The sequence below is a fragment of the Lagopus muta genome, chromosome 25, assembly GCF_023343835.1.
Source record: "Lagopus muta isolate bLagMut1 chromosome 25, bLagMut1 primary, whole genome shotgun sequence".
In the NCBI taxonomy this organism is placed as follows: Eukaryota; Metazoa; Chordata; class Aves; order Galliformes; family Phasianidae; genus Lagopus; species Lagopus muta.
The window spans coordinates 672,133-698,262 of record NC_064457.1 but is presented as its reverse complement, the minus strand read 5'-3'; the positions used below and the strand labels follow the sequence as shown (position 1 = coordinate 698,262).

Genomic DNA, 26,130 nt, shown 5'->3' with positions numbered 1-26,130 from the left:
TCACAAGGGAAGACATTTTTTGGATTTAGAGAGTTTGGAGTTAGACTGAGGAAGAGAAACCCCAAGAACTGAGTTCTGGGGTCCAAGAGTGAGCTGGGCGCTCACTGGCCAAAGAAAAAATGTGTCTGTGGGTAAGGTTTTCCATTTTTGGTTACTGTGGAGCTGCCAGGGCTTTCTGTGTGTATGGTAATGGCGATGTGCCTGTGCAAGCTCTGCCTGCGTGAGAGGAGCTGTAAGGTTATGTGTTCAACCAAGTTTCTGTTACATGTTTACTTGCTCTTTACCTTCGCCAGCCAGCTTATCTTTTAGATCATTGCTTTGTAAGCCAGATGCCATCATCTGCTCCTGGTATGGCACTCACACAGAGATCTCGCCAGGTTGGCTGGAATTAGCAGCAATTGTCTAGTAGGACACACAGCTCCCACGTGCTGTAGAGGTCCTCGGGGAGTTGGAGTTATACTGCAGGGAGCTTTGCAAAGTGCTCAGATGCAGTGCTGTGGATTTTCTTACCTACAGCTTTAGTTTGTGTTCTCTGCCACCCAGACCCCCCAAGACAGACACACTGAAGCTCACAAAGCAGCATGGGCAAACTCTGTTTTTATTATTTTTATTGTTGTACTGCTATTTGCTTTGGTAAGTTTGTATCCCTGTTTAAAGTGCCTTAAAGCAATTAAAACTTAGTTTAAGTTCAAGTATTGTGAAATATAGAGTACAGCACACAAAAAAGCTGCATAGTGAAAATGCCAGGAGAGGCTGTTACATTCAGGATGCCAACTCAGGTATTAACACCACCAGATCAGTTTTAAGGTTAATGATAATTAGCCAGCTTTATACAGTAGATAGAGAACCGTGGGCAACGTAAACATGGCGTTCTTGCTGTTGATAAAAGGCAGAAGCATAACTGAACGGCGGAGGACTCTGTGGTGCCAGTCCTGTGACACGTGCCTTGAGTCATATGGCACTCACTGACACTGCAGTCAATTCTTTCCTGCTGCTTTGGATCCCGCAGATTCTGTCTGTGTGTTTTCTTGTTTTGAGCCACCATAGTTCCAGTGATCCCAGCAGGAGTTTCTGACCTCCTTAAATCCCTGTAAACAAATGTCCTTACTCTGTTTTGTTTGTTTGAAGTTTGTCCCGTGGTCTCATAAAGCATGTTGGGGTTCCATTTCTGGTTTCTGTCTGTGTGCAGATGCAGGACTGCCAGCTCTGCTTTGTATTGCCCATTGCTCTGCCTGCTGCCTCCAGGGACACTTCATGTGCTGGCAGCTCTGACTCAGCACACGCAGCCCTTATTGTGTCCGTCCCACTGAAGCCATAGTGGCTGTGACCTGGCAGCTCAGTGATCTGCTGTGTGCTGGGTCAGGGGCCAGTTTTACCTACAGGATTTGTCAGGAGAGGGATCTGTTGAAGGTATTTAAATTCACGTTGCAACTACTCACAAAATGAATTAAATATCGGTATTAAAAATGGATGCTTGACTCCTTAAATTTGATTCTCAATATGGCTGGGAGTCGTTTTGCAGATGCACAAGGAGAGCTAAGAGAGTGATTGATTTTCAGTGGGGATCCCTGCTTCAAAAGCAGCAGAACCATACAGCTCAGTGCTATTTGTTTGTAATGGCACTGCTGAGAAATGTGTCCGTGGTCACAGGGGAGAGACATTTTTGCTCAGTTGCTGCCTAAAAAATACTTAAAAATACTATTCACTTTTGAAAGACAATTGTTGGTTAATACCTGGTGTGTTTTAAGAGCGTTGTTGCATGTCACTTTTTTTTTTCTATTAGAAAGTGTTTTAAAATATCTATCAAGTATGACAATTATGATAGGAATGGTTCATCAGCCAATATGCATACGCAGTATTGAAGAAGAGAATGAAATATGTGGTTCTCATTCCCAGAGTTCTCTTGCCGAGGTACAAAGTTACAGTTTAATTCTTTTAATGTTTGGAGAAGTACTACAAAACAACAGCGATGAGAGAACTGCGGCCTGCGCCCGGAGCAGAGAGCTGGGGGCAGTCAGGCTTTGCAGGATCTGCCTCTCCTCTCTTCTCCCCGCTGCTGTGCGTTGTGTGCAGGGCCGTACGATGGCAGGGGGCTCCGGCCTGCTGTGCCCAGCGCTAGGGTGTGATGGAGGGAATGCTGCACGAGCGCCTCATCACCAGCCTGACCTCGATGGCAGGCAGGGCTTTCTGCTGGCTGGGTTTGTGCCCTTCCTCGGCCGCTGCCAGGTGCAGGTCAAAGCGCAGCGAAACGGATTTCTTCCTCAAGCGCGGGTTGTCCTTGAAGAAAGAGCCTTCCCACTGCTTAATGACTTCGTCCACTTTTTCTGTCCTGAAACAGTAAAGCACAGGTGTTTTGACCCTGTAGGTGCTGTGCAACACGTAACTTCGGGACTGCTTTTAAAATGTTTCACTGAGTAACCAGAGTTCTTATTTATTTATTTGCTTATTAGAAGTTGAACAGCTTCCTTCTGGAAAGCCAAGTCCAGGGGACATTTCAGTGTGGTTTTGTTTGTACGCTTTTAAGTAGACTTGGATACAAAACCATTGCTCTGAACACAGATAGTTTGTTTCCAAGGAGAAAGAATAAAACATTCCAGCCCTCAGATGCCCCCTGAGCAGCCAGGCTCTCCTTCCCTCTATAGTAATCAGCAGAACAGAGGGGTTTCCCAATAGAGCCAGGCCTGAATTTGTTTGTGTAAAAACGCCGCAGAGGCACTTTGCAGACACGGCATGGGCTCGTTTACTTTCAGCTTTAACTAAATGTATTAATAGTTTCATTCTTGACAGAAATTGCAGTTAGAAGCAGCGTCATGATATTGCTAGCTCAGGAAGTAAATGCTAATAAAGAGATGTTTAATTTTTAATTTATTGTTAAAACACACCATTCAATAGAACTTGAACTACCTGTGCTACTCTGGAGCTTCCTAGCTGTGTGGATACTAAAGAAAGGAAAAATCAGAGAGCGAATTGTAATGCCCAAGATTCACATTTAAATATTTTCTTAAATTGATGCTTATCTTACTTTATAGTGCCATGAGCTTCAGCACTTTGCTTCATAATATTTCCTTCTAGGACTGCTTGTTTCGTCATCAACTCCATGTTGTCACTTTCGTGCTTCTTCACTCCATCTATAAAAGAAAATGCAGATGTGCCATGCAGGTGGATGGGGGGTGGCAACAGCCCAGCTCTGAAGCTCTGTGGAGGCCGTGAGCCCAGGGGGCAGCGAGCACCGACCTGCAGGCAGCGTGAGGGCGGTCGTGGTGAGGCTGGGCTTCCTGCCCTTCTGCTCGGGTATGGAGCAGCTGTACCTGCAAAAATAAACAGCTTCACCAGCACCTCATAGCACTGAATTACTTTAATCCATCACTTGTTTTACAAGCTGTGGGCTATTTAAAAATAGGAGGAGTATGAGAAGTTCTGTTTGACTGTAGTAACCATTAGGATTTCTTGTTCTGAATGTAAAACTAAAGAAAGTGAAAATGTCTGTTTAATTTTGTCAGCAATTTTAACAGGTTATAGTGTGTTGGTTGTGTGCCAGGTAGAGATATTTATTTTTATTAATACTGTGTTGAGTGTATTTTCACAGAGTTGGAAGCACCAAATCTGAGTCCCTTGTGTGGAATCTTCTTATTCAAATGTGTGAGGCTGCTGGACGAAGGCCCTGCATCATCTGAGGGAGGCAGTGAGATGCTGAGAGCTCTCTGAGTCCTGTTTTGTTTGGGTACCAGTGGAAGCGATGCTGTGCATTTCCTTATCCTCTGTTGCTGACAGAGCTGTAGCTGCACGTGAAAGTGCTGGTGTTCAGTGTGCTGGGGAGGGCAGACAAGGAGCAGCTAAAGCAGAGTGTCACTGCCAGACACTGTTAGACAGCGTGCTGATGTGCAGAGCCCCAGATGTGTGACTGACACTTGTTTCAGGTGGTGCTGAGTGATACGAGCCTCGTGCAAAGGGATCCTTCGTGTGATCCTATGGGAGCAGCCACACAGACCTGCACTGACAGCAGTGCCTCCAGTGAGCGTGCAGGCAGCTCGTTATTACCTGCAGTGTACTGAGAGAAGTCTGACATCCATAAGTGTGGAACTGGTAAAGCTGAGCACAATGAAAACGCTTGTAAGGATTTTATAATACCACATTTTACTGAGTGGCTCTTGTATTTACAATGCGACGGTTATTTGACTGGGGAGTTCTGAAGAGGAAGACAACGTGAGTTCAGCCAGCAGTACCTGTTCTCTTCCTGCTCCAGCAGGCTGCGGTACGTTGCAATCTCCTCCTCCAGCTTCATCCTCGTGTTCAGGAGAATTTCGTGCTCTCGCAGCTGCTTCTCGATGCCTCTCCTCACGTCCTGCAGGTCCTTCTCCAAGCATTCAATCTCCGCCTCTAAGTTCTGTAGCTGCATGTGGTACTGCTGCTCCGTGGCACGCAGCGAGCGCTCCAAACCCTTTTCCTGTTGAATTTAACTCTTGTGAGATTTGGAAAGTGTCCGCGAAGATGCTGTACATACTTGTCATTACCAGTCAGACTGTTTTTAGGTCGAGTCTTCTAAGAATATTATTAAGAACAATAGTACAATAGTTTTAAGGTAAACTTTGTTAAGGCTGAGATATTTTCCAGTAAAACCTGTAATCATTTAAGAGAGGATAAAAGCACATGGCCCTGGGTTATTTTCCCCAGAGCCGGCTGCTGCTCTGCGGCGCTTACCACAGCGTGCAGGGATTCGATCTCGCTCTGCATGTGGTGCCACTGCCGCCGGGCCTCGCTCAGCTCTGCTCTGGCCGCCTGCAACGCTTCTGCATCTTTGTCCATTCTTTTCACTGGAGCTGCTTCTTGCTGCAGGGGATAAAGAAACAGATGACATAAAAATATATAAAAATAAACTAAACAGGCACACAAAGATCTCATTAGGATTTTTTTTAGATTCCCATAGATTTGTTAGAGCTAGCAGTGATGAGTTAACATTCTATGTGCTGTGTAATGAGGAAGCTATCCTGCTGTGCATGGGGAGTCGTTGGCTGTCTGCAGCCCCAACATTTCTCGTAGAGGAATTCCAGTGCAACCCAAATGGTTGTATTTAGCCCACATCCAACTCCTGAGCACACAGGCTTGGCTTCATGCAGGCAGGGGAACTGCAGTGGAAATGGTCTTTAGTTGTAATGTATTTTTAAAATTTGTTTCTAGGGACAGCTTTATAGAAAGGGATGCATGAATATGTTACAGTTGATAATAGCTGTCATTATGTTCCATTAATTCTGAGCAGATTGCTATTTGAGGGCAAGCACCTCCATGCATTACCTGAATAGCATCTCTGTCCAAGCCTACAACTTCCTGTTCTTTAAGAACAGGTTAATTAATTTGCACAGAATGGGAAGGGAAAGTTGGCGTGCTGTGTGCTGACAGCCATGTGCACTGTGGCAGTTCGTCTGCGCAGCTCACGATGGAAAGGAACTCTTTAAGGTCAGGTGTTACAAACATTTCCCCCACCCTCCAGTATTCTAACCTGTCGTAATGACCACCATCACACCACCATTTTTGGCGAAACCCTGCAGTTGGCTGTTCTGGAAGGGCTCGCTCAGTGCTCCCTGCTCGTCCCTGCAGAGTTGCTGTCACACAGCTGTTGTGGCTCTGCTGGGCTGCTTTGTGCCACGCTCAGCTGCGGGTCTGGCCTGGCCTGGGGCTCCAGCGCTGCAGCAGCACTGTGAGCAGTGCTTCAACACAGCTCCCAATGCCTGCAGTCCCTCTTCTGCAGCACTACTGGGTGACAGCGTGTCTGATTTGCAGATTGAGTCTCTTGGCATTTGATGTCAGTCACTTGGTTTGCTGTTTTATTTCAAGGCTTTTAGGTTTTAGAGATGTTTTGTATATAAACCTAAACCAGCAGCACTGCCCGTTGATAACCTGTCACGAATCTGTATGGAAGAACAAATCATATTTGCTGAAAAGTATGGCAGTTTTACTGTGAGCATTAGGAAAGAGGCCCTGAAAAGGCACGGGTTTCTTTAATAGAGGTGCTAAAAGCTGGAAGGCTTTCTTCAAATAAATGGCTCCTTTACATCACCTCCGATATTCGAGATTCTCGTCTGCTGTGTGGTAACAGAGTGCAGCTCGTGTGGCTGTGCAGCCAGCAGTGCGCTGTGCAGGTACAGAGCAGGGCTGCACGGCTCTCCATTAGCGCGCATTTAGGCCGTAAACAAAACCTTTTCTTTCTCTTCCAGTCCAAATCTTACTGCAGTAAAACCAAAATCCCGTCCCCCGTAATATGCTGCATGGAAAAGGCAATGCCGTACCTCACAGAGGCTGAGGGAGGAGCTGCACGGACAAGGGCTGCCTCCTCCTCTGGAAGGTGTCTGCATGAAGTCATTACCTGGGTCCTCGCTGAGGCGGCGCTCCTTATCTGATTCCTGGTGTCGGCCGTTTCATACTTTGCCCCGCTGCCCCCGAGCAGCCGGGCCGCTTCCATCCCCCTCCCATGCTCCCGTTTGGTGCCCGGCCTCGCTGGGGGTGGGGGGGCTCTGCAGAGCCTGCGGCGGGAGGAGGCAGAGCAGCGGCGGCTCTTAAAGCCGCAGAGCTCCGTTCTGGGCGGCGGAGCGGCGTCCGTCCTGCAGGTGTCTGCTAACGCGGCGCCTGGTGCTTCGGCGGCGGCTGGAATCAGGATGCCCAGCTTGTGTGTGGAAGTGAACGCGTGCAGTGCCTTCATGTTTCTGTTACGCTTTAAGTTCGGGTTTTTTATAACCTCAAAGTGTGTGAGGTTAGGAGATACGAGGCTTACTTTCCCCATTGCTACACGGGGGGTGGGAAGTGAAGGCAGTCTGTCCTGCTTTCTACAAAACTTTCTGTTCCCTGGCCTGTTTTAACTGCTGAATAGTTACAGCCTCAATGATCGTGTATGGTAAGAACTTCCCTTAACTTTTTGAAGTTTTTTCAGCAGTGTGCAGTGTGGGATATTTAGTAAAAATTCTGATTCCACTAAGAAAACCCACAAAGCGATGTGTTTTGGACTGCAGCATACATCAGTAAAACGAGGGGAAAGAGGCAGTAATGTTACAAGATGCTCCTTTGAAGAAGTCAAAGCCTTGTTCCACTTCAGAGTCTCCTTGTGTGCACAAGGCTTCCTTGTTCCTGACTGTCTGCTGGCACACGTGAAAGGATCCCATGTAGTGCTTGGATTTCTGTGAGCTGGTTGTTGTCCAGCTGACCTGGGCAGGAATGAGAATGCTTTGTTCTCCACTGTTTTTTCGGCAGCTGTCGTAAACATTCTACTTTTACTTAGTTCTAAAACAATTATTGTCAGTTTTTTCGTTGATCCACATCCATGAAACAAACATAAGATTTTTTAAGCTTAGGAGAGTATGAACAAGAAAGGAACTTGCAACTGTGGTTGCAGGCTCCTTTGGTTCGCCATTGGTGACAGAACAGACCATAAATTGAGTGGTTTCTAGTAATCATAAGTGATTCTACTTTATCTTTTAGATCAGTATTAAATTCAGGATTAATATGCATGTAGGTAAAGTAGAAATCTGCAATAGTACAAAAATGTCTGAAATCTAAAAATTTCTGAATTCCCAATGATTATTCACAGCAATCACAGCTGCATTCCTTGACACGATGTATTACTTCGTATTTCTTCATGTAGGCTGTGTGGAAAACACGTAATCTTGGAAGAGGAATGTGGAAGAAACACTTTTCACAATGGAGATGCTGTCTGTCACATGCTCCCAATTATTACCTCTTCATACTGACATGTGTATAACAATCTTCTAATTAATTTCTCTCTGGCATTTATCACGGTGACTTTTATGTAGTGGTTGGCTTTCAGACACGGTGGTTTTGCCGTACTGATTTCATCCTCTGATTGTTTTTATTACCCTGGCTTTTGCTCGTTCCAAGCGGGAAGCGAAGCAGTGCTCATCGTTGGGTTTGCAGAGAGTGAAACAGAAGCACAGCATGAAATCTGTGCTGCCATCAGAATTTGAGTTTGGGTCAAATGTTGAAGGGACGTGATGGAACGTGCAGAACGTTTGTATTCTGGAGGCACCATGGGATGCTTACAAGAGGTCGCAGTGTGTTCTCTTATCTGTGAATCACACAGAAATGGTCAACATTTGGACTCGCGCACAAAGATGGAGGTGCAGGTTGGGGGGGTTGTGGACCGGCTCTTCGTTTTGTTCGGAACGGCGGATGTTGAGCAGGCAGGCAGTCAGACCGAGGGCTCAGAACGGACAACGGTGCGTCCAGCAGGCGGCGCTCCGGAGCGCCTCTCCGGGTTTGAGCCGCGCTTGGAAATCGGTGAAGCCGCTCCGCTCCCCTGCGGCCGCAGCCGCTGCACTGCTGGCAGAAACTTCTCTCTTCGTCCTCTACACGGCTGCAAGTTGATAGCTTGCTTTATTTATTTATTTATTATTTATTTATTTTTTATCCACTATTCCTTTAATCCCAAGTTTAAGCAGTTTTTTAAAATTATTTTCATGTTCTAACATTGGATTAATGCCTCTGTGAGGAGCACAATACTGTGGATATTACATATGGTAAAGCAAAATGCTGAACAGAATGGAATATATGGCTCAGGAGTCCTTGGTGGTGACGCGAAGAATGAAAGGAGATTAATATCTTAAAGCTTGCTGAGTCCTTTTATTAGTCAAGAAATTTGGAAAACTTGGTTAAAACAGCAAAAATGTATTATCTATTAATTCTATTAACTCAGAAATATAGAAAGCATATTTGATTGGATGTGTGCACAATGTTTCTAGTAACTGAACAGAGAATTGATGATAGACTTAAAGAACACCATGAAAATAATGCAGCTAATACCAATGGACTGAAGTGGAAACTGTATGGATGCTAAGAATGAAAAAGTATGTTCTGCTTCTATCAGAGAATCTTAGCAAAAAGCCTATCTATTTTTTTTTTACTCCATTCAAAAGAACAAACTTGTTTATACTCGTGCTTGGAAAGAAACATGGAAAGAATGGATCTTTGCAGTCTCAGGTTGTGCCTCATATCTTCTCTTCAACTTCCTTCACGTGTGATGCAACAACTTTTCCATCCACCACTTCCTCAACGATCGTCTTGATCTTCCTGGTTTTGGTGGGATCTGAGCATCACAAAGGACACAAAGCAAATATTGAGCCAGTTGTTACCACACCTCACATGGACGGCTGCGTGGAAATTAGTTACTTGTTCCAAAGAACTATGATGTAATTAAACAGAATGGCATGCATTATTTTACTTTAAAACTTTGGAAATAATTCTGAATGGGTACTTAATAGTTCTGTATCTGGTAGTTCTGCTGGTTATGCCAAACATCGATATTTGCCTGAATTTCAGTGTTCAAGGGCTATTACAGCAAAGCTTTATTCAGTTGAGTTCTGCCTACCCTGAGAAGAATCCAGTGACTGCGTTTGTGACTTCGGCCCCGTCAAAGATGAGCTTTCAAATACAACTCCCTGCCCGCCACCCCTGAAAATGAAGCAGAGACACACAGTGCTGCAGTGTTTGTCAGGAGAGTTTGTGTTATTTCCTCTTCAGGTTGGCATTCATAGGTTAATTAAATACTGTGTAGAACTCATGATGTCTGTGAAGAAGAGCCAGTTTTCAGAATCTGTCCATCTGCCTTACTTGTCTTCTGATGAGCACAGCGCTTGTTTTTGACTCTTCCTGGAGAGGATGCTGTTACTGAAAATAAAACAAAGATTTTGGATGCTTTCCTTACACAAACTCGCCGTCCAGCAGGCGGCGGTAGGTTTCGATCTCCATTTCCAGGCGAGACTTGATGTCGAGAAGCTGCTGATACTCTGCGCCCTGGCGCTCCATGTCAGCCCTGACCTGCAGCAGCTGAGACTCCAGGTTCCCAATCTGAAGCTGCATTTGTGAAAGCTGAGCGCAGTAACCTCCTTCTGTTTCTGCTAACGTGTCTTCAAGGGATTTTTTCTGTGTAGGAAAGACACTGAGTAATAGCTGACTGAGGAAGAAGGATTCCTTACAAATACAAAACAACAGAATCAGTTTGATGGCAGTAAGTGTAGCCTCACTGTTCAGAGGTATTTGTTTCTTTCTTGAAATCCTGGTTTGTTAATTAGCTTTTGCTGCTTCACTGAATGTGGACATAAAAGTTAACTTGCTTTATAACATGTTACTCCCAATCCAGTTGTGTATATATGACTGCTATTAACTAAAAGAATGCACGATTTAATAGGAAATACATGCAAACCTTTGATCCTGTAGAAAAGTATAAGATCTAAAAAGAGCTGGTAAGTTGGAGAAGGTTCTCTGTCTAATTAGCAGTTTCCACATACCATGGCAAGCTGAGATTGTAGCTCAATTTCCAAGTTCTGAAGAGTCCGTTTCAGGTCGGTGATCTCGCTTTTCCCTGACTGAAGCTGCTCGGTGTTGGTGGAGATCTCCCTTTTCAGCTCCCCACTCTGAAATGGCAAAGAGGAAGAGTAACTCCTCTGTTCTGGGCACTCACGGTTACACGCGTTGGGCCGAATTTTCCGTCAGTGAGGTTGTTACTTTTTCATTGAACCACGCTTCAGCCTCTTTTCGGTTTTGCTCAGCAATGACTTCGTACTGCCCCCTCATGTCATTCAGAAGCTTGGTGAGGTCAATTCCTGGGGCTGCATCCATTTCAACGCTGACTTGGCCAACTGAGCTGCTCTGGAGACCCTGGAGCTCCTGGAAAGATTTGAAGTAAAAATTATCTTAATAAAAGGCAAAATACTTCTACCAGCAACGTATGCAAAGAAATGTGTGCGACACAAATTCTTTTTTTATGGGAACCCTTCCTAACTACGTTCTGCCTCTTCTTTGAAGAATATGAAATGTTGAAATATGACACAGATCCTGCCTGTCATTTCCATTTGTTTCATGGATTTGATATTTAACTTTCTGATTCATTGCGTATCTCCTGAGCAAGCTCAGAAAAGAACAGCGAGCAAATGAAATACTGACATGAAACCAAGGATCTGCCACGTGTGTAACTGAGGGAATAATTGGATGTTTCACACTTCCATCTGCCGTTTTATGAATATATAAAGAAAAAACATTTACCTCTTCGTGATTCTTCTTGAGATAAGCCAGTTCTTCATTCAGGCTTTCAATCTGCATCTCCAAATCGGCTCTTGTCAAGGTCAGCTCATCCAGAACTCTGCGCAGACCATTGATGTCAGCCTCCACACTCTGGCGAAGAGCCACTTCATTCTCGTATCTGAAAAATAAGTAATTAAATGTGCCTTTAATGTGGATAATGTGGCCAAATGCACACTGTTACTCTACTCCTACAGCTTTTGCTATGAAATCTTACTGCACAAAATTCTCATAGTATTTCTGTTAACTTATTCTTCAGTGAAAGAGATTTGTGAGTACTAAGAACGTTTCCCCCCGAGTACCAGGGAGAGGTTTTGCAGTACTGAGAGATACTTACTTCAGTCTGAAGTCATCAGCAGCCAGCCTGGCATTGTCAATCTGCAGGATGATTCTCGCATTGTCGGTAGTCGCATTGATGATCTGGAACACAAGCACCGACCAGAGAATGATTTCACAGCCCAAAGGCTTTGCAGCTCAGCACAGCTTCTTGCACAGCTCTTATTCTAAGTGTGACAAAAGTAACTTCTTAGACCATTGCATAAATAACTACAAACGTATATAGGACAAATTTCCAGCCTCTGCAAATTGTCTTGTTTCGCTTAGTGGAAGAATGCTAGTTTGCCCTGTATAGTTCAGAATCTCTGAAAGATTTGCCAGGAAGTCTGTCTGATTTATGAATTGAATTTGTGATTTTAAAAATACAAAACTTTCTAAAATGTGAGCATTTGAACAAGACTTTGCACAGCTGGACTCCACTGCTTGCTTCCTTATTCACATTAAACCAAGTCACTTCACAGCATTGTGTGACAGAGCTACAGAACCAAAATTAATCATACATGGAAAGTTCCACACATGATTGCAGTGCAGGATGACTGCATGCATCCATCAGTAGCTTTGCTCTTGGTTTCTGAAAGGAAATTGTTATTTTTTTCCAAATGTGCTGCAATGAATTGCAGACGCAGAGATGCATTGAGTACATAGCTTAGCTATACATAACTTAGCATAGCTACCTTGTTTCGAAGATCTTCAATTATTGGGTAATATTTACTGTAGTCGTTCCCAGATCCTGGAACAGCGGCTCCAGGCCCATTTTTCTCATACCACTCTCGGATTTTACGTTCCAGCTCCGTATTGGCATCCTCCAGGGATCGCACTTTGTCCAGATAAGCGGCCAGGCGGTCATTGAGGTTCTGCATCGTTTCTTTTTTAGAACCAGAAAGAAGGCCGCCATCCCCACCACCACTGACGCCAAATCCACCTCCAAAGCCAGCAGCTGCGCCGCTGCCAAAGCCGCCTCCAAAAACGGCGCCTGAACCGCTCCCAAAACCGCTTCCTAAACCCCCACCAAAGCCACTGCCTGAGCCGCTTCCATAGCCGCCTCCTGAGCCGCTAACGAAGCCTCCGCCAAAGCCGCTGCCTGCGCTGCTCCCGAAGCCCCCGCCGAAGCCAGAGCCGAGCAAGGAAGCAGCACCGAACCCTCCGGCGGATCCAGCGCCAAACCCGAGGCTGCTGCCACCAAAGCCGCCTCCAGTGCTGCTGCCGGCCATCCGCAGAGAGCCTCCGCCAAGGCCGCTCCGAGAGGAGAACTGCCGGGATCCCACAGTGCTGCGCACAGACAGGGCCATGGTGCTGCGCAGGGCTGGGCTGCTCGGCCAGGCAGGGTGCGGAGCAGGGCAGATCGGGGACGAGGTCCCTTTATATAGGGGCTGTCGTGGTGGCAGCACCCTGACCCCAACCCCGCCTCCAAACAGAGCCCTGAATTCTTTCTCTCTCTCTCTTTCGATTTTAGGGAGGAGAAAAGCAGTTTAGTAAATCCAGGGCAAACTAAATGATACGTGCAAATCTAAATTGCCCATGGGAGCGGAAATCTGGCACCCTGCAGGTGTTTGTATGAGGAGAAATGGGTGGGGTAGAGCTGAGACATCGAGATGATGTTTTGCCATGTGCAATGGAGCGCAAATTTCTTTTCACATTTAAATCCATCTTAAATAATTTTTCTGTCACTGCATATTCACTGCTTTCTTGGTTTGGGGCTATTTTCATAGAATTATGCTTGAGTGAGCAGAACGATCCCTTTCGTGTGATACTTCCCAGCATGCGTGTCAAAAATGTGTCTCTATCCACAACACTTTTCTGGTACAAACCTGTGGCAGATCGGTGTTCTCTGGGTGCCAAATAAGAACTTAGCGAGAAGATCAAACGTGGCTCTAGGTTAGAAGCTTTGAGCTGGAAGCTCTTCAAAATCAATATAGTTTTATTTCTAAGTTATTTTGAAAGACAAAAAATTGATTTTCCTTTGTCCTGGGTTAATTATATCACTGGATTTGTCAACTGAAATGTACTCCTCTTTAATTAACGCACACCCAGGAGCTCAGGTGTGGTTTTTGGGGTGGGCGGGGGTGGCAAACCGTATTAAGAGCAGTAGATCAAAAGTTTAAGTGAAGCATTTATGTAGAAATGAATTGATAGCCTGATATCAGTGACTCGGGACTAAGAAAGCAAAGAATTATTTCCCTTGGCAGCTCTTTATGATAATGTAAATAATGCAGTGGGCAGGAGCGACTGCAAAAGGAAGAGCTGTGTGTTGTGTGAGGAGGAAGCGCCGACTCCTTGGCTGAAGGGCTCAGCAGGTTTGTGCAGCAGCGAGGGGGGCTGGCGGACGTGGCACTGCTCAGCTCATATCTGACAGGCAGGTTGTATGATTGGTTATCAGGTATCTCTGGAAATTCCCAGAGAATGACAATTAATGAGAAGGCTTCTTCAGTTTTGCATTTTAATTTATTATGAAATGAAAATTGATGTTTCTTATTTGAAAATCACGTTTATTGAAGTGAGTCTCCAATGCACTGCAGTGACATTTCACATTCAGAACAGATGCACTGAATCAACATTTTGATGCTTTTTCAAATACAAATCTACTCTAGATGTTCTGCTGTGTAAGGCAAAAACGATTTTATTAATAAACACACACACACACAAAGATGAAAAACTGAATTGTCTGAGATTTGATAATTTGGCATTTTTCAACCCTTGCTGCTTTCAGGGAGAGTTAAATTGGTTTCTTTCTGAAGTTCAGTGCTGCCATTTTGGTGCTCTCCCCTCCACTGGCGCTGCTCACATCTTCTCCTCAATCTCCTTAACCTGAGAGGACACGACTTTGCCATCAATCACCTCTTCGACAATTGTCTTGATCTTTTTAACTTTACTTGATTCTGGTAATGAAATGGAGCAGTAAATTAATAAAAATGGAGTGTGTATTGACAGGATGAAATTACCGTAGCACTGGCAGCAATTTCACTAATGAGAAAATAGACAAAAGCATCTTTTCAATGTACAGTTACCAGGAAGTAAACTTTTGGGTTTATCTTCCTTCTAACATTCTGTATGTTACCCATAATACTATTCTGGGTGTTGTGTTAAATAACTGTTCATCATTATGTTTTTGCTTCAGATTTGCACAAATTTGCTAACCTGACAACTAGGACCTTGCTTACACAGATGGATTTTTTTGCACTTCATTTAGGAGCCTGATCTCCTTGTGCGGTCAGTGGAGAGAAGCAGATGCCTCTGAAAACCTTCAGGAAGGAATTCCATAACCTTGCTGCTCATCTGCCCTTTGAGAAGTCTGTGGTTTTACCTTTGGCACCTAGGTTACACACATAACACAGGGCTTGTATAATCCCTGCAGCTTCCCTGCTCATACGGTTGATTGCTTTCTTGTTCTAAGAGTTCACTGGTTGTTTATTTGCTCTGAAACTGTGCTTTTTAAAATCAGGCTGCTTAAGTCCATAACATTTAAACAAGAAGCCATCAAAAATACATGGCTTGTGCAACATACCTTTTTCAAGATCATTTGTAAGTGCCTCCTCTTGGACAAACCTGTTCAGATCGTAAACAGAAAAATGTAAGTAAACTGTGTGACATATTGAAGGAACAACCTGGTATGCTTTCTGCACCTTTCATCAAAACACGTAAGTTTCCTTTCATCAAGATGTTGGCTAAAGCCAAGCCATGTGTTCAGATGAGTTTTCATTACTAAAGTAAATTTCATCTAGCATTAGCGATAGGTGAAGTTAACCTGCAGGCTGATTTCTGCACTGTTACAACTTCAGCTCCTGAGGATTTGCCCAGCCTGGTTCCTGAGGCAGAACTGCTGCACGGGGAGACCTTTGGGGAAGCACTGCTCTCTGCTCGTGCTGCTCTTTCAGAAACCTCTGCGCTGCACAGCAAGGGATGCTGGACTATCCGGACAATAGGTGTCAGCTCATTTGCACCTCCTACCTATTTAAGTAGCTCAGCTGCTGGCAGCAAAAGTACAGCAGAGCAGAATCCTGCGCAGGCTCCAAAACTTGCCATAGACTGCAAGAGGAGGTCAGTGTGTGCTCACTGAGTGCCTTGCTCTAATGTGGGCAGGTACTCATGCAGCCTAAAGCAGTTTAAAAAACTGTGCCCTGGGTTTCTGTCATTATAGTTATGGAAACGTTGATCTAAAACCGCATCACCTTTATTCATGAGTGTGGGCGGCTATCAGGCTGCTCAGCTCAAGGAGAGTAACAGCATGTACCTGTGCACAGGCTGGCACAGACTGATCTGAGCACTGCAGCAGCCTCTGAAGGAGCGCAGACTGCAGCCTGCTTGGAGCCTACAGCTGAGAGCTGGGCAACAGGCAGACTTTTTCCTTCAAAAACCAGGTGCCAGAAGGCAGATTTTACCACTGTCTGAGAATTCAGAGAGCGTTTGCACTGCTGTCGGCCCCTTTCCTCACCTGACGTCCTCTCCTTCCAGCAGACGTCGGTACGTGGCGATCTCCAGCTCCAGGCGAGTCTTGATGTCCAGCAGGATGCTGTACTCCGTGTTCTGTGCCTCCATGTCGGCCCGCAGTTGCCTCAGCTGATTCTCTAACCCGGCAATTGTCTCCTGTATTTGAGCCAACTGAAAACTGTAACGTGCTTCAGTTTCAGCCAGAGTGTCTTCCAAAGACTTCTTCTACAATGAGTGAAAAAGAACAGAGATTTATTGTTCAAGAGGATGCATTTTGTCCTTAAAATTAGATTTGGAAAAATGTCTCAGTTTATGTATTTATCTCTATAACCATCTTCTAAACACGGGCCCAACTTCAAGAACTGTGTATTACTCACCATGTTCAGATTGGTCTGTAATTCCACCTCCAGGCTCTGGCAGATCTGTCTCCGATCTGTGACCTGTCTCCTTTGTTCTTGCAGCTGTTCTACATTGATTGCTACTTCCTGGTTCAGTGCTTCTGTCTGAAATATGAAAATGGAAGGACTGTAAGCTGTGACCAAACATAACAGGGGCTCTTGCTGATGTTCAAGCCATTGACCTTACTTGCTTTTCAAATCGTTCTTTGGCTTCCCGGCGGTTCTTTTCTGCCATTTCTTCATACTGCCGCCTCATGTTTTCCATAATGCTTGAAAGATCAGTACCTGGAGCAGCATCCACCTCTACGCTAACCGAGCCGCCCACTTGTTTGCGCAGTCTGTCAACCTCCTGCAACATTGAGCACCGTGTTAGCATCAGCTCAAGTGAACTTTCAGGCCTAAATATCGGGCGGAAGTTCAAAATTACAGACACGGAGCTGACTCTTAATTCTTAGATGTCCCTGACAACAAACAAACAAACAAACAAACAGGTGACAGTTTTGCTGCTCTCACCTCCTCATGGTTCTTCTTAAGAAACACTATTTCTTCATTCACATTTTCAATCTGTGATTCCAAGTCTGATTTAGTTAAAGTCAGGTCGTCAAGGACTCTCAGCAGCCCATTGATGTCGCTCTCAACACTTTGCCTGAGCAATAACTCATTTTCAAACCTGTAAAACAAGGCTTTTTTGGTCATCATCGAAGTGCTGCTGTTTGACAGAAATATCAAATCAATGACTTCTACAGCCCAAGTCCTAGAATATTTATTTTTACAGAGCTTTGTGGTTTACTGCTCAGCTTTGAGACCAATGACTAGATGTTATCCTGAATAACTGGGACATGAAGGAGTGCAGGCAATGCGTGCAACTTACTTCAGTCTGAAATCATCAGCAGCCAGCTTGGCGTTGTCAATCTGCAGGACAAGCTTTGCATTTTCCATCTGTGCAGCACTGATCTGAAAAGGAATGGTTGGAAAGGGATGAAGCAGTGGTAGCAGAACTCACAAAGGACACTGAGTGAGTCTTAAACATTAGAAAGTCTGTCACTAATTTGTATCCGGCCAGCATTAAGCATTTCCTGTTCCAGGTGAGACAGTTCCAACTTGAAACAGCAGCTTTTCCACAACAGATTGTGATCTTGCAGTTCATGTTGTTATGGATGGCTGTACGAGATCTTACCTTGTTTTGGAGATCCTCGATTGTTTGAAAGTAGGAGCTGTAGTCTCTCCTTATGCCTCCTGTATTCTTCTCATGCCACTCCTTGATCTGCTTTTCAAGCAGGGAATTTGCTTTCTCCAGAGAGCGCACCCTCTCCAGATAGGCGGCCAAACGGTCGTTTAGGTTTTGCATGGTTGATTTCTCATTGCCGGAGAGCAGCAGGTCGTTGTCAGAGAAGTTGGAGTAGAAGGCACCGCCGGAGCTGTGCCTGCGGACGGAGCTGCTGGAGACACGGGTGCCATAGCCGCCAGCCCCGCCATAGACGCTGGGCGCCTGGATGCGCTGCACGGTCGTGCTCCTGATGGACCGGGCGCTGCTGCCGGGCGCTGTGCCCTGCAGGCGGGCAGCCGTGCCCAGCTGGAAGCTTTGCGTGGAGAACGACATCGTGCTTCTGCTGCGGTGGGGCGGCTGACTCTACAACAGCGAGCAGCTGGAGCGAGGTGCGGTGTGCGTTCCGTCCACCTTTATGCTGTCTGTGGAAGAGGAAGCACGGTGGTTGTAAACCCCACCTCTCTTGACGCATGCTGTAATTGGTGTCAGTGCAAACAAAGCGCAGGACATTGTCCCTGCATTCTGTGGCGCAAAGGGTTTTTAATCTCTTCATCTGCCTTTGAAAAAACTCCTCAGGAAATTTGGTTTTCTTCGTTTTTAGTTTGAATAAAAGATAAAACACAAAAGAGCTGCCGAATCATTTATAGCAGCCTGTCTCTATATGGCCATTGTCAAACAGATCCCATGTGCAGGTTATGAAATTAAAATGAGTTGACTGTATGTGACAGGAGACTTTAAATATTTATATCTCAATCAAGTACATATTGCTGTTGTGTGAGCCGTCGCCTGGGCCCGAGGGTGGTGTAGAAAAGTCTCAAAATGATTAGAAAGATGGCATTTGTAGCGACTGCCTTAATTCATTTGATTGTGGGCACAAAACAGTAATCTTGGTGTGAAAATTACTGGCGTAGTTTGCTTGCATTGAATGTATGCTGTTCAGTGGTAGAAGGCCCTCAGAAGTTGAACTGGGCTGCAGTTCAGTTGAGATGAGTCAGAAAGTGCATTGCTGTGTGAGTAGGCAAAGCCATAAGGCTAATGGAACCACCTTGATTGCTCACTTTATTTTACATGTGAGATGCTGATGTCCATAGATAGAGCTGAGATCCAGCTTCCAGCACAGCCAGGTGCTCCTCAGCTCCAAGGCCTCCCGTGCGGCTGAAGGGAGAGCAGAGCAGAGCCCAGCAGTGTGCTCAGCACGCTGTGCCCTGCTGTTCCACTGCTGGCTGCTCTGCCGCTGACAGGAAATCAGCTGCCTCTGTTCAGCACACAAAGAAACCCCAGCAGCTGTGTTTTGAGGAGTTCCTCCAGCTGCAGTAGATGTACTTCTGAGATGTGAAATGCTGAGATACAGTGGACAGTGAGTGGAGAAGCTGATTGCTGAGGGAGTTACTGGCGCTGCACGAAAGCAGGCAGCAGGTGTGCAGCAGGACAAAGCAGGTGTAGTTCCTTGGGGCACTGCTTTTAGTGTACTTCAGTGTATTAATAATGTATAGCTAGTCAGGCAGAACAGTTAACATGTATTGTTTGTTTTAGTGAAAAAGAGCAGCTGTACGTACTGGTCTTCAATCTGGGGACAAGGAAATTGGTGGCAGGCTGAGCTGTGGGGCACTGCGCTGCATCTTGGAAGCATCCTCAGGATTTGAGAACTGAGTGTGGGATTCTATGGGCCCAGTTGTGCTCAGTTAAGTTACAGTGTAGTCAGAAGTCTGCTGAGTGGTGCTGGAGCAAGGCAGAGTTCAGCTGCTCTGGAAATATGCATATTCCAAAGCAACATGAGCAGCGTTCAGGGCAGAGCTCCTTTTCATGAAGATGCAAAGCGTACATTCAGCTGTCTGAACTGTCGTTGGACCTTGAGCTTTGGGTGTAGCTGAAAAGCATAAGTGTCTGAAAAACATTTATGGCAGGGCCAGTCAAAGTACACTAGCCAGGTCAATTACCTGTTGCTATAGACACTCAGGGAGGGTCTGTTCTATCTGCTCTGAACAGGAGTCATTGCCATTATTAGGGCACGGCAAAGATCCTGCTACAATTACATCTTCTGGCTGTGTGTTTCACTGCCTGGGTCTCTTATAGTATTCTCTGATGACTTGTTTTTAGCAGACTCCGTGCTCTGTCAGATTTTACGCAGATGTCTGAAGGTCTGTGTGTAGTCACAATAACTGTTGTAGCAACGCCAGCAAGTTGTTTGATTTCCTGTCACCTTTGTGATGGTCACTGAGCAATGAAGATAACCATACAAGGCTGTGATAACGTTGTGTGCCACGTCGCGCCTCTTAGTCACCAAGCAGCCAGAGGTAACCAGGCACGGGAGTTCCAGGAAAAAAGACACACCCAGCTTTGGCTCTGGGTTTGAGCAGCCTGTAGCTGGAGCACCTCTTTCCCTTTGACTGAATTAAAGGTTTAACTAAAAAGGTTTTTTTAGTTCAGGCTTTAGTGATGATCCGCTTTAATGGTGAAATCCAGCGCCTGTTTATTAGTCCTCATGACCGCATGGTTGGGTTCAGTTCGGGTTTTGTGTCATAACAATTTGATTCCATAATGTCTTTTACAACGCAGTTGTAAAAAGGCTTCCGCTGTACGAAGTACATTCAAGGAAGAGGAGTTCTGTGCTCAGTATTTCAGCCGTGTTCCAGCCACAATCCATATTGCTGTGTTTGAAAAATACCCCCTTCTCTTCATAACCTCCCTGTGAGAAGGTGTGGCCTCATTTGTGCCACACGTCTGGTTTAGAACCAAGAGAGGAGCAAGGTGAGCATTCAGGCACTGTGCTGCTGTGCAGGTACAAGCCAACGGCAGCTTCTGAAAGCAGATTTTAATGAAAGAGTGAAAAAGGATACTTAGGACAGTTCTCCACCCTGAAAGCAAACAGTGTTTGCACCATTTGTTAATGCTGCACCCTAGAATGCAAACTGTAAACAGAGATACTTCGTGTTTTGCAAACTGTGATCCAGGCTCACTATGTTCGATCTGGGAAGCAGGATGTCCCAGGGCACAACAGCCCTGCAGTCTGCAGGAAAAGCTCCTCCTCTGCACCTGGCGCTGGGACCCGTTCTGTGTTGGTCTCTTTTATCTGAGAGCCACTAAATGGGAGCAGCCGGGCTGGGTTCACGTGAAGGCAGAAAGGATGGAGCTTTCTGGCTCTTGTCCCTGCTGACTGCTGTGAGAACGGAGGGTTTTTCTCGGAACAAGTGAGGGGTGCTTGTCTGAGCTACAAAAGCACTGCAACCAAATCAGAGAAGGACAGATGAGGTCACTAATTGACTGCCTTCCTTAATCCCTGAACACCTGCAGTGCAAGATCTTACAGTGGCTGCCTCACCTACGTATTTTTTTCCTCATTTCCTTCTCCTTTTTATCTTTTGTCCAGTGAAAATATTCAACTAGTCAAAACACTCCACCTTTTGTTTTCTGCAGTGAGTTTTTGATCGGAGGCAGATTTAACATGATGTTAAATTGGACAGTACTCGAGGAAGGGCTGCGGATTTGCAGTGGTGAGGAGGAGAGCGTGTTGGATGCATCCTTCCCCAGCCACTGACTGCAGAGTTGGGAGCTGCCTGTCCTGTCTTAGCCACTGTCAAGTAGAACCAAAGTCAGTGCCAAGGAAAACAGCTCCAGGCCTCACAAATGACTCTTTTTTTTTTTCCCCTTTCAAAGTATTGCAAATGTCAGCTTTAATGTAATCTAAGAGATCGCCAGTAGGAATTTTTCCCCTGTGGGACCCATGAGCAGCTGAGGGGCAGCGGAGGAGAAAATCAGCAAGCTGCAGAATATTCTCCTTGGTGTGAGAGCAACCAATAGCAATGTTGGCTGAACGCCTGTGCGTGTGGAAATGAGGTTTGTAAGCAGCCATATGAAACAGCTTAAAGCTAGCACAAAGCTGGGACGGCTCAATAGCCACGGGAAGATGTGACACAGAACAGTGGGGTCCCAGAATACCTGAGCTGGAAGGGCCCACGGGATCATGGACCGTGCAGGACCTCCTCCCAACATGTCTGTATCGTTCAGCAAGCAAACACAATTTCCATGGCCCTGAGCAAATATATGCACACTGATAGCAAGCTGTGACAGTTGGGTACAAACACTGCACTGCACACCATGACATTTACGTAGAATTTTTCCCTGGCTCTTACAAAACAGCAGCCCTTGGGGTGCTGGCAGTGCCCAGCACACAGTCCCAGCTCCAGTCGGCTCTCTGACCTTGGAGGCACAGCTACCAGGGCAGCTGCTGTGCTGCCTCTCAGTCTCACCTTCACGCAGAAGTGTCGTGCAGATGGAGCTGTGTGTCACTAGGGGCCACCATAGGCCTTCTGAGAGGAGCTGCCCGTGCGAGTCTGTATTGCTGCAGCTGGCAGGTCGGCGCTGGAACCAGAGCTTCGTGACAGTTATGTAACAAAACTTCACGTATTACCCGCTTTTCTGTTCCCATATCCAGAAGAAAAATTTTTGGCATAATTCTTGTGGCCAGATGTGTAAAGCAGTGTTTATCTTCACAGCCACAAGCTGCGGTTACAAGGAGTTCAGTGGTTGTGGCAGTGAGCTTGTTAAGCAACAGCTCTGAGTATTTTCTGTCTGCACCTCCTGTAATGACAGACGTGTTCATTATCCATTCAGCTGATGCCCCTTTCTTCACTGCTGCAGCTCAAGTACCTTGATCCTTAGAGAGAAGTAAACTCTGGACATTAAACATACATATGTTTTTTGTTATTTGTGTGCTTTGTTTGATTCTGTTGTGTTTTTGCATAGTAGCAGTGTAATTTCCAGTGGAACATATCGCTCAGAAAATGGCTCAGTGGGAGCCTTGAAGCTGCTCTGTGGCAAGATTAATGAAGCGCTGCCACAGCTTCAACATTGCTTTGTGCCTCAGTAGGAAGGAAGGACAGAAGTGGTGGTGATTTGCCAGCACTGATAACTTTCAGGTTCCCGTTTTGGGCCCGGTTCGAACAGCACCGCACGCCGCCTCCTTTGTAGTTGCACTGCTAAGAGTTCCTTCCTGTTTATTTGTTTCACGCCTCTGATGCTGCAGTTTCTGTTGGTCTGATCCAGGCACTGCAGCTCCCAGCTGGAGCTCGCACTTTTCTCTGAAGGTTTCACATTTTGTCCACAGAAGTCCTGCATGGTTTGTCAGCTACTTGTCAGCTTGTTTCTTTCCTCTTCTTTTCCCTGTCTGCTTCAAATAATTATTCCTCTAAATTAATTATGTTTTCTCTAATTAAATTGTATTCCTCATTTTCACTGCATTCATTAGAGCTTAATGACAGCCTATCAAATTAAATCCCTTTGGCTCATCCTTAGGATGTTGTGAAGCAAAGATTTACCCCTGAAGTCCAGATAGTTATTGAAAGTGTCTTTGCCACAGCCAATGTTGTGATTTTGTGCCTTCAAGCTTCTGCTGCATATTCAGACATTCAAGAGGCAATTTAACGTGTCTAGAAGCAGCAGCAGTGCTCCCATCCGCCATCAGGTCACGTCTGGTCCTTCGTCAGCTGTACTTTTCTATCATAAGGACTTTTCTATCATCAGGACAGTCCAGAACTCAAATGTGAGGAGCTGGTGGTTGTGTTCAAAGCGATTCTCCTGGGAGCAGCTCCTTCCTGCCAACCCTTAGGTGTACGGCTCAAAAAGGTCATTTCAGTATAGCTCTACAAATACAAATGCCTTCAAAACACGGCTTGAAAAGAAACTGAATTACAGTGAGGCAGGGGTTCTGAGGAAGCAGCGTGCAGTAAAACAGGCCCAGATGCTTCCTGCTTTCTCAAAGCCAAACACACGGAGCCAGCAATTAAGATGCACTGCGGAACAGTTGGGGCAGTGGGGGGCAGGGGGTGCAGGCCTCTCAAGCATCATTCTTTATTGCCTTCCCATCTATAGATTCTTCCCTCTTCTACATGATTCACACACAGGAGCAGGCATCTCCCAGCAGAACTGCAGAAACCTTTATAGGTCAGGGTGTGGGCATTGTGAAATGCTGTACTGGCTCTTCCACCTATTCTCTGTGCTTCGGTAATAGCATGCACACAGTGTTTTTAGCAGTGATGTAAATGCTAGATTTTGTTTTCTGCTCCTGCTGAAATGACGAGCTTAATTTTGCATCTGTATTAACGAGGCAGGTACAAAGCAAAAATTTTGCATTCAAGAGAAGTTTCTTGCTTGTAAATAAGCAAGAGAGCTGCCAATGTGTGGCCACATCACCAGAAAGAATGCGTGATTAATGGCACCAACCATTACTGCATTACCTCATCGCAGACCTCTTCCAGAGGATCAACAATTCACTTACCAAAGCTGTGTATTGTAATGCACCTTAATAAGTTCTAACATTTCTACAAGTGAAATGAGCTGTGACTCATACGCATTCTGGAGTGCATTCAAGTCTGTTATAAATACGTTGGAGGATTATTTAGTGCACGACTTCCTTAAATGGCAGGTGAAACTACGAGCGGGGATTTGAGAATGCTGGTGGTTTCAGCCTCCTTTTATAGCCTGAAAGTTCCTCAGTCTTGTCGTTTTGCAGTAGTGTTACATCACTCAGCCTTAGAAATGGCATCATGTCCTGCTGGGGTTTTTCTGCTATCCTCCTCCATCTGTAGGAAATAGAATGTCTTCATTTTGAGCCTGTGCTTTTTATGGTCTTTCAAATCAGAAAAATGGCAGATTCCCTTGGGCCTGGGTCAGTCACTTTGATACTGAATGAGCACCTCTGTATGCATTTAATACGAATGTGGAATAAATTCCAGCTCGCAGCGTGTTCAAACAGCCGTACGATGAAATAATGCCACAATCTATAAAGCAACACAGTATCACATGGTGAAGATTTCCCTTCCTTCGAGACACTGATCTCAGTCTCAGGGAAAGCAGGACAAACCCCACCTCTTTTTTAGAGTTTCCCACATTCTACAAAATCAGTAAAACTGCTGTCAGTGTTGCTCCCAGCAGTGATCTGTGCAGGGCTGCTGACACGAGTGCATGGACCATAGGTAGAAGTGGTGGATGCTGAGATCATGATTTGTTCCTGAGAGTAAAGAACAAGATTTCAGAAGTAGTAATGAATGACCGCAGACACAGGGTACCATAAGGCCAGTGGCAGAGCATCGTCAGCTGTTCCAATGGAAGGAATCATCAGCAACACGTCGTGTTCTGAAGGCAGGAGAAATGCCTAGGAATAAGCTGTTTTTGCCATAGAATAACTGCTTTCATTTAGCAAACAGAGCACAGTGTAACTAATATGTATATGTTTAAAGACTAATTGGTTTAATTCAATTATTAAAATCAGCCAGCATGGATATATTAGAGCCATGGACGTGTGATGATGTTGGTAAATGGAGCTGAGCGAGGTCAGGTGAGGAGCTGTGCTGGTCTGAGCACTGCGCCAGTGACAGCTGTGAGCAGCTCTGCTTTTCAGCTCTCAGTGCTGCTGCGCCGAGCTGAGCGCAGTGCAGGGACACCAGCAGAGCACCTGGGTGCTGCGTGGGGTGCTGGGCACAGCAGAGCCAATGCAAAGGTGTGAAATAAGGATGGGCTCGTTCTCTATTGCTTGTTCTACAGCCATGCAGTTTTCTTTCTTCACAGTTTAGCGCAGTCAAAACCTAGAGCAAAACAGATCCTCTCCTTTGGTTTAGAAATTAGGGGCTGCTTAGAAGTTTTAATAGCAACCTGTATCACAAGAATGCCAACATGCTTTGTGAATCTGGTAAATACGTACAGCTTGAAGTAACACAGGAAACTGTTCAGGAACACCCAGGCACATTTTGTCCAGCTGCTACAAACACCAGATCTGGCTTGTTGGATCTGGTAAGCCGTAAGGAAGGACGTTGTTAGTTAGCCAAGAGTTACCAGTCCTGTATTACAAGTTTTACCCAATTTAAAGAAACCATTAGGTAATCCATCCGATGCTTTTGGGATCTCTTTGTGCAACAAGGGTGGAGAGTTGGGGGAGGGGGGCAGGGGGGATCATGGACTGGTCCTGACTTGCTGGTAGGAACTCATGGTGTTGTCGAGGTGGACTTGGTTTATTTTAGATCTGTGTTGTCTTTGAAATTTTCTTTTGTGAGCCATGTTTCAAAGGAAAGCTGGTAATAGGAACCCTGCACGAAAATCTGTCACAAGGAGATATGAAGGAGTTCTGCGACAATTTCACTCATGAATATGAGGCTGCCCTGGATGTACTGTTTTATGTGTAGATGTTGACTTTGGAATGCAAATCCACGCAGACGCTCTCAGTGCTCGGCTTCATCTCTCTTAGCTCTGCTTTCCGGGTTTCACTGTCTACTGCCCTAACAACACTGCTGTTTCTCATGCTTAGTTTTTAGTGCTGTGTATCTCTGGAAACTTTCATGCTGCTGTTGGGGTCTGAGCTGGGGCTGGGCTGATCTGAGGAAGGCGATGGAGCCTGGGTTTGGCTGAGCAGCGCAGGTCTCTGCCTTCCTGCAGGCACACCTTGGTGTGCACTGTGGGATCCATCAGCCAAAACAATGAGCATCAATAAGAAACAGATTGTGGAGTTTTGAAGTAAATGGGTCACCGAGAATGTATGGGAGCGTATGGGAAATTATTTGTAGTCTTCAAGATAACTGAAGGAAATTTCTCTAAAACTGAAGAATAAATAAATGTTTTGAGGATGTAAAGTGTACTTTTC

At 45.6% G+C, this 26,130-nt stretch overlaps 3 protein-coding genes across 4 annotated transcripts; all 3 read right to left on the bottom strand.

Moving 5' to 3' along the window:
• Positions 1–596: 596 nt before the first annotated feature.
• On the bottom strand, positions 597–6,513 carry KRT222 (keratin 222). Of its 2 annotated transcripts, none has more exons than XM_048926613.1 (6): positions 6,359–6,513; positions 4,699–4,827; positions 4,224–4,444; positions 3,235–3,308; positions 3,023–3,128; positions 597–2,329 (listed from the first exon to the last, which is right to left on the bottom strand). In XM_048926613.1, exons 1-6 carry the CDS (start codon positions 6,452–6,454, stop codon positions 2,116–2,118), a joined length of 840 nt encoding a protein of 279 aa, XP_048782570.1. In that variant the 5' UTR covers positions 6,455–6,513; the 3' UTR covers positions 597–2,115. The 2 variants fall into 2 exon arrangements, with proteins under 2 accessions (XP_048782570.1, XP_048782571.1); XM_048926614.1 differs by lacking the exon at positions 6,359–6,513 and adding an exon at positions 6,282–6,353.
• Positions 6,514–8,626: 2,113 nt separating this feature from the next.
• LOC125684452 (keratin, type I cytoskeletal 12-like) lies at positions 8,627–12,913 on the bottom strand. Its single transcript, XM_048926605.1, has 8 exons — positions 12,087–12,913; positions 11,414–11,496; positions 11,041–11,197; positions 10,504–10,665; positions 10,287–10,412; positions 9,704–9,921; positions 9,368–9,450; positions 8,627–9,085 (listed from the first exon to the last, which is right to left on the bottom strand). The coding sequence occupies exons 1-8, from the start codon at positions 12,699–12,701 to the stop codon at positions 8,988–8,990; spliced, it is 1,542 nt and encodes a 513-aa protein (XP_048782562.1). The 5' UTR covers positions 12,702–12,913; the 3' UTR covers positions 8,627–8,987.
• Positions 12,914–13,859: 946 nt separating this feature from the next.
• LOC125684453 (keratin, type I cytoskeletal 20-like) lies at positions 13,860–17,933 on the bottom strand. Its single transcript, XM_048926606.1, has 8 exons — positions 17,413–17,933; positions 17,107–17,189; positions 16,749–16,905; positions 16,423–16,584; positions 16,215–16,340; positions 15,842–16,062; positions 14,915–14,955; positions 13,860–14,288 (listed from the first exon to the last, which is right to left on the bottom strand). The coding sequence occupies exons 1-8, from the start codon at positions 17,833–17,835 to the stop codon at positions 14,191–14,193; spliced, it is 1,311 nt and encodes a 436-aa protein (XP_048782563.1). The 5' UTR covers positions 17,836–17,933; the 3' UTR covers positions 13,860–14,190.
• Positions 17,934–26,130: the final 8,197 nt, after the last annotated feature.

Bases quoted from the DNA above. Each gene is read 5' to 3' on its own strand.
- KRT222 (XM_048926613.1), bottom strand. From the start codon at position 6,454: ATGGAAGCGGCCCGGCTGCTCGGGGGCAGCGGGGCAAAGTATGAAACG. The intron at 4,828-6,358 runs GTAATGACTTCA...TATCCCCTGCAG, and splicing joins CCGCCTCAGCGAGGACCCAG to CAAGAAGCAGCTCCAGTGAA. The intron at 4,445-4,698 runs GTAAGCGCCGCA...TAAATTCAACAG, and splicing joins TCGAATCCCTGCACGCTGTG to GAAAAGGGTTTGGAGCGCTC.
- LOC125684452 (XM_048926605.1), bottom strand. From the start codon at position 12,701: ATGGCCCTGTCTGTGCGCAGCACTGTGGGATCCCGGCAGTTCTCCTCT. The intron at 10,413-10,503 runs GTAACAACCTCA...TTGCCATTTCAG, and splicing joins AAGCGTGGTTCAATGAAAAA to AGTGGGGAGCTGAAAAGGGA. The intron at 9,086-9,367 runs GTAGGCAGAACT...TGTGATGCTCAG, and splicing joins GTCACTGGATTCTTCTCAGG to ATCCCACCAAAACCAGGAAG.
- LOC125684453 (XM_048926606.1), bottom strand. From the start codon at position 17,835: ATGTCGTTCTCCACGCAAAGCTTCCAGCTGGGCACGGCTGCCCGCCTG. The intron at 16,063-16,214 runs GTGAGTAATACA...CACTCATTGTAG, and splicing joins TACAGACCAATCTGAACATG to AAGAAGTCTTTGGAAGACAC. The intron at 14,956-15,841 runs GTGAGGAAAGGG...CGATCTGAACAG, and splicing joins CTGGAAGGAGAGGACGTCAG to GTTTGTCCAAGAGGAGGCAC.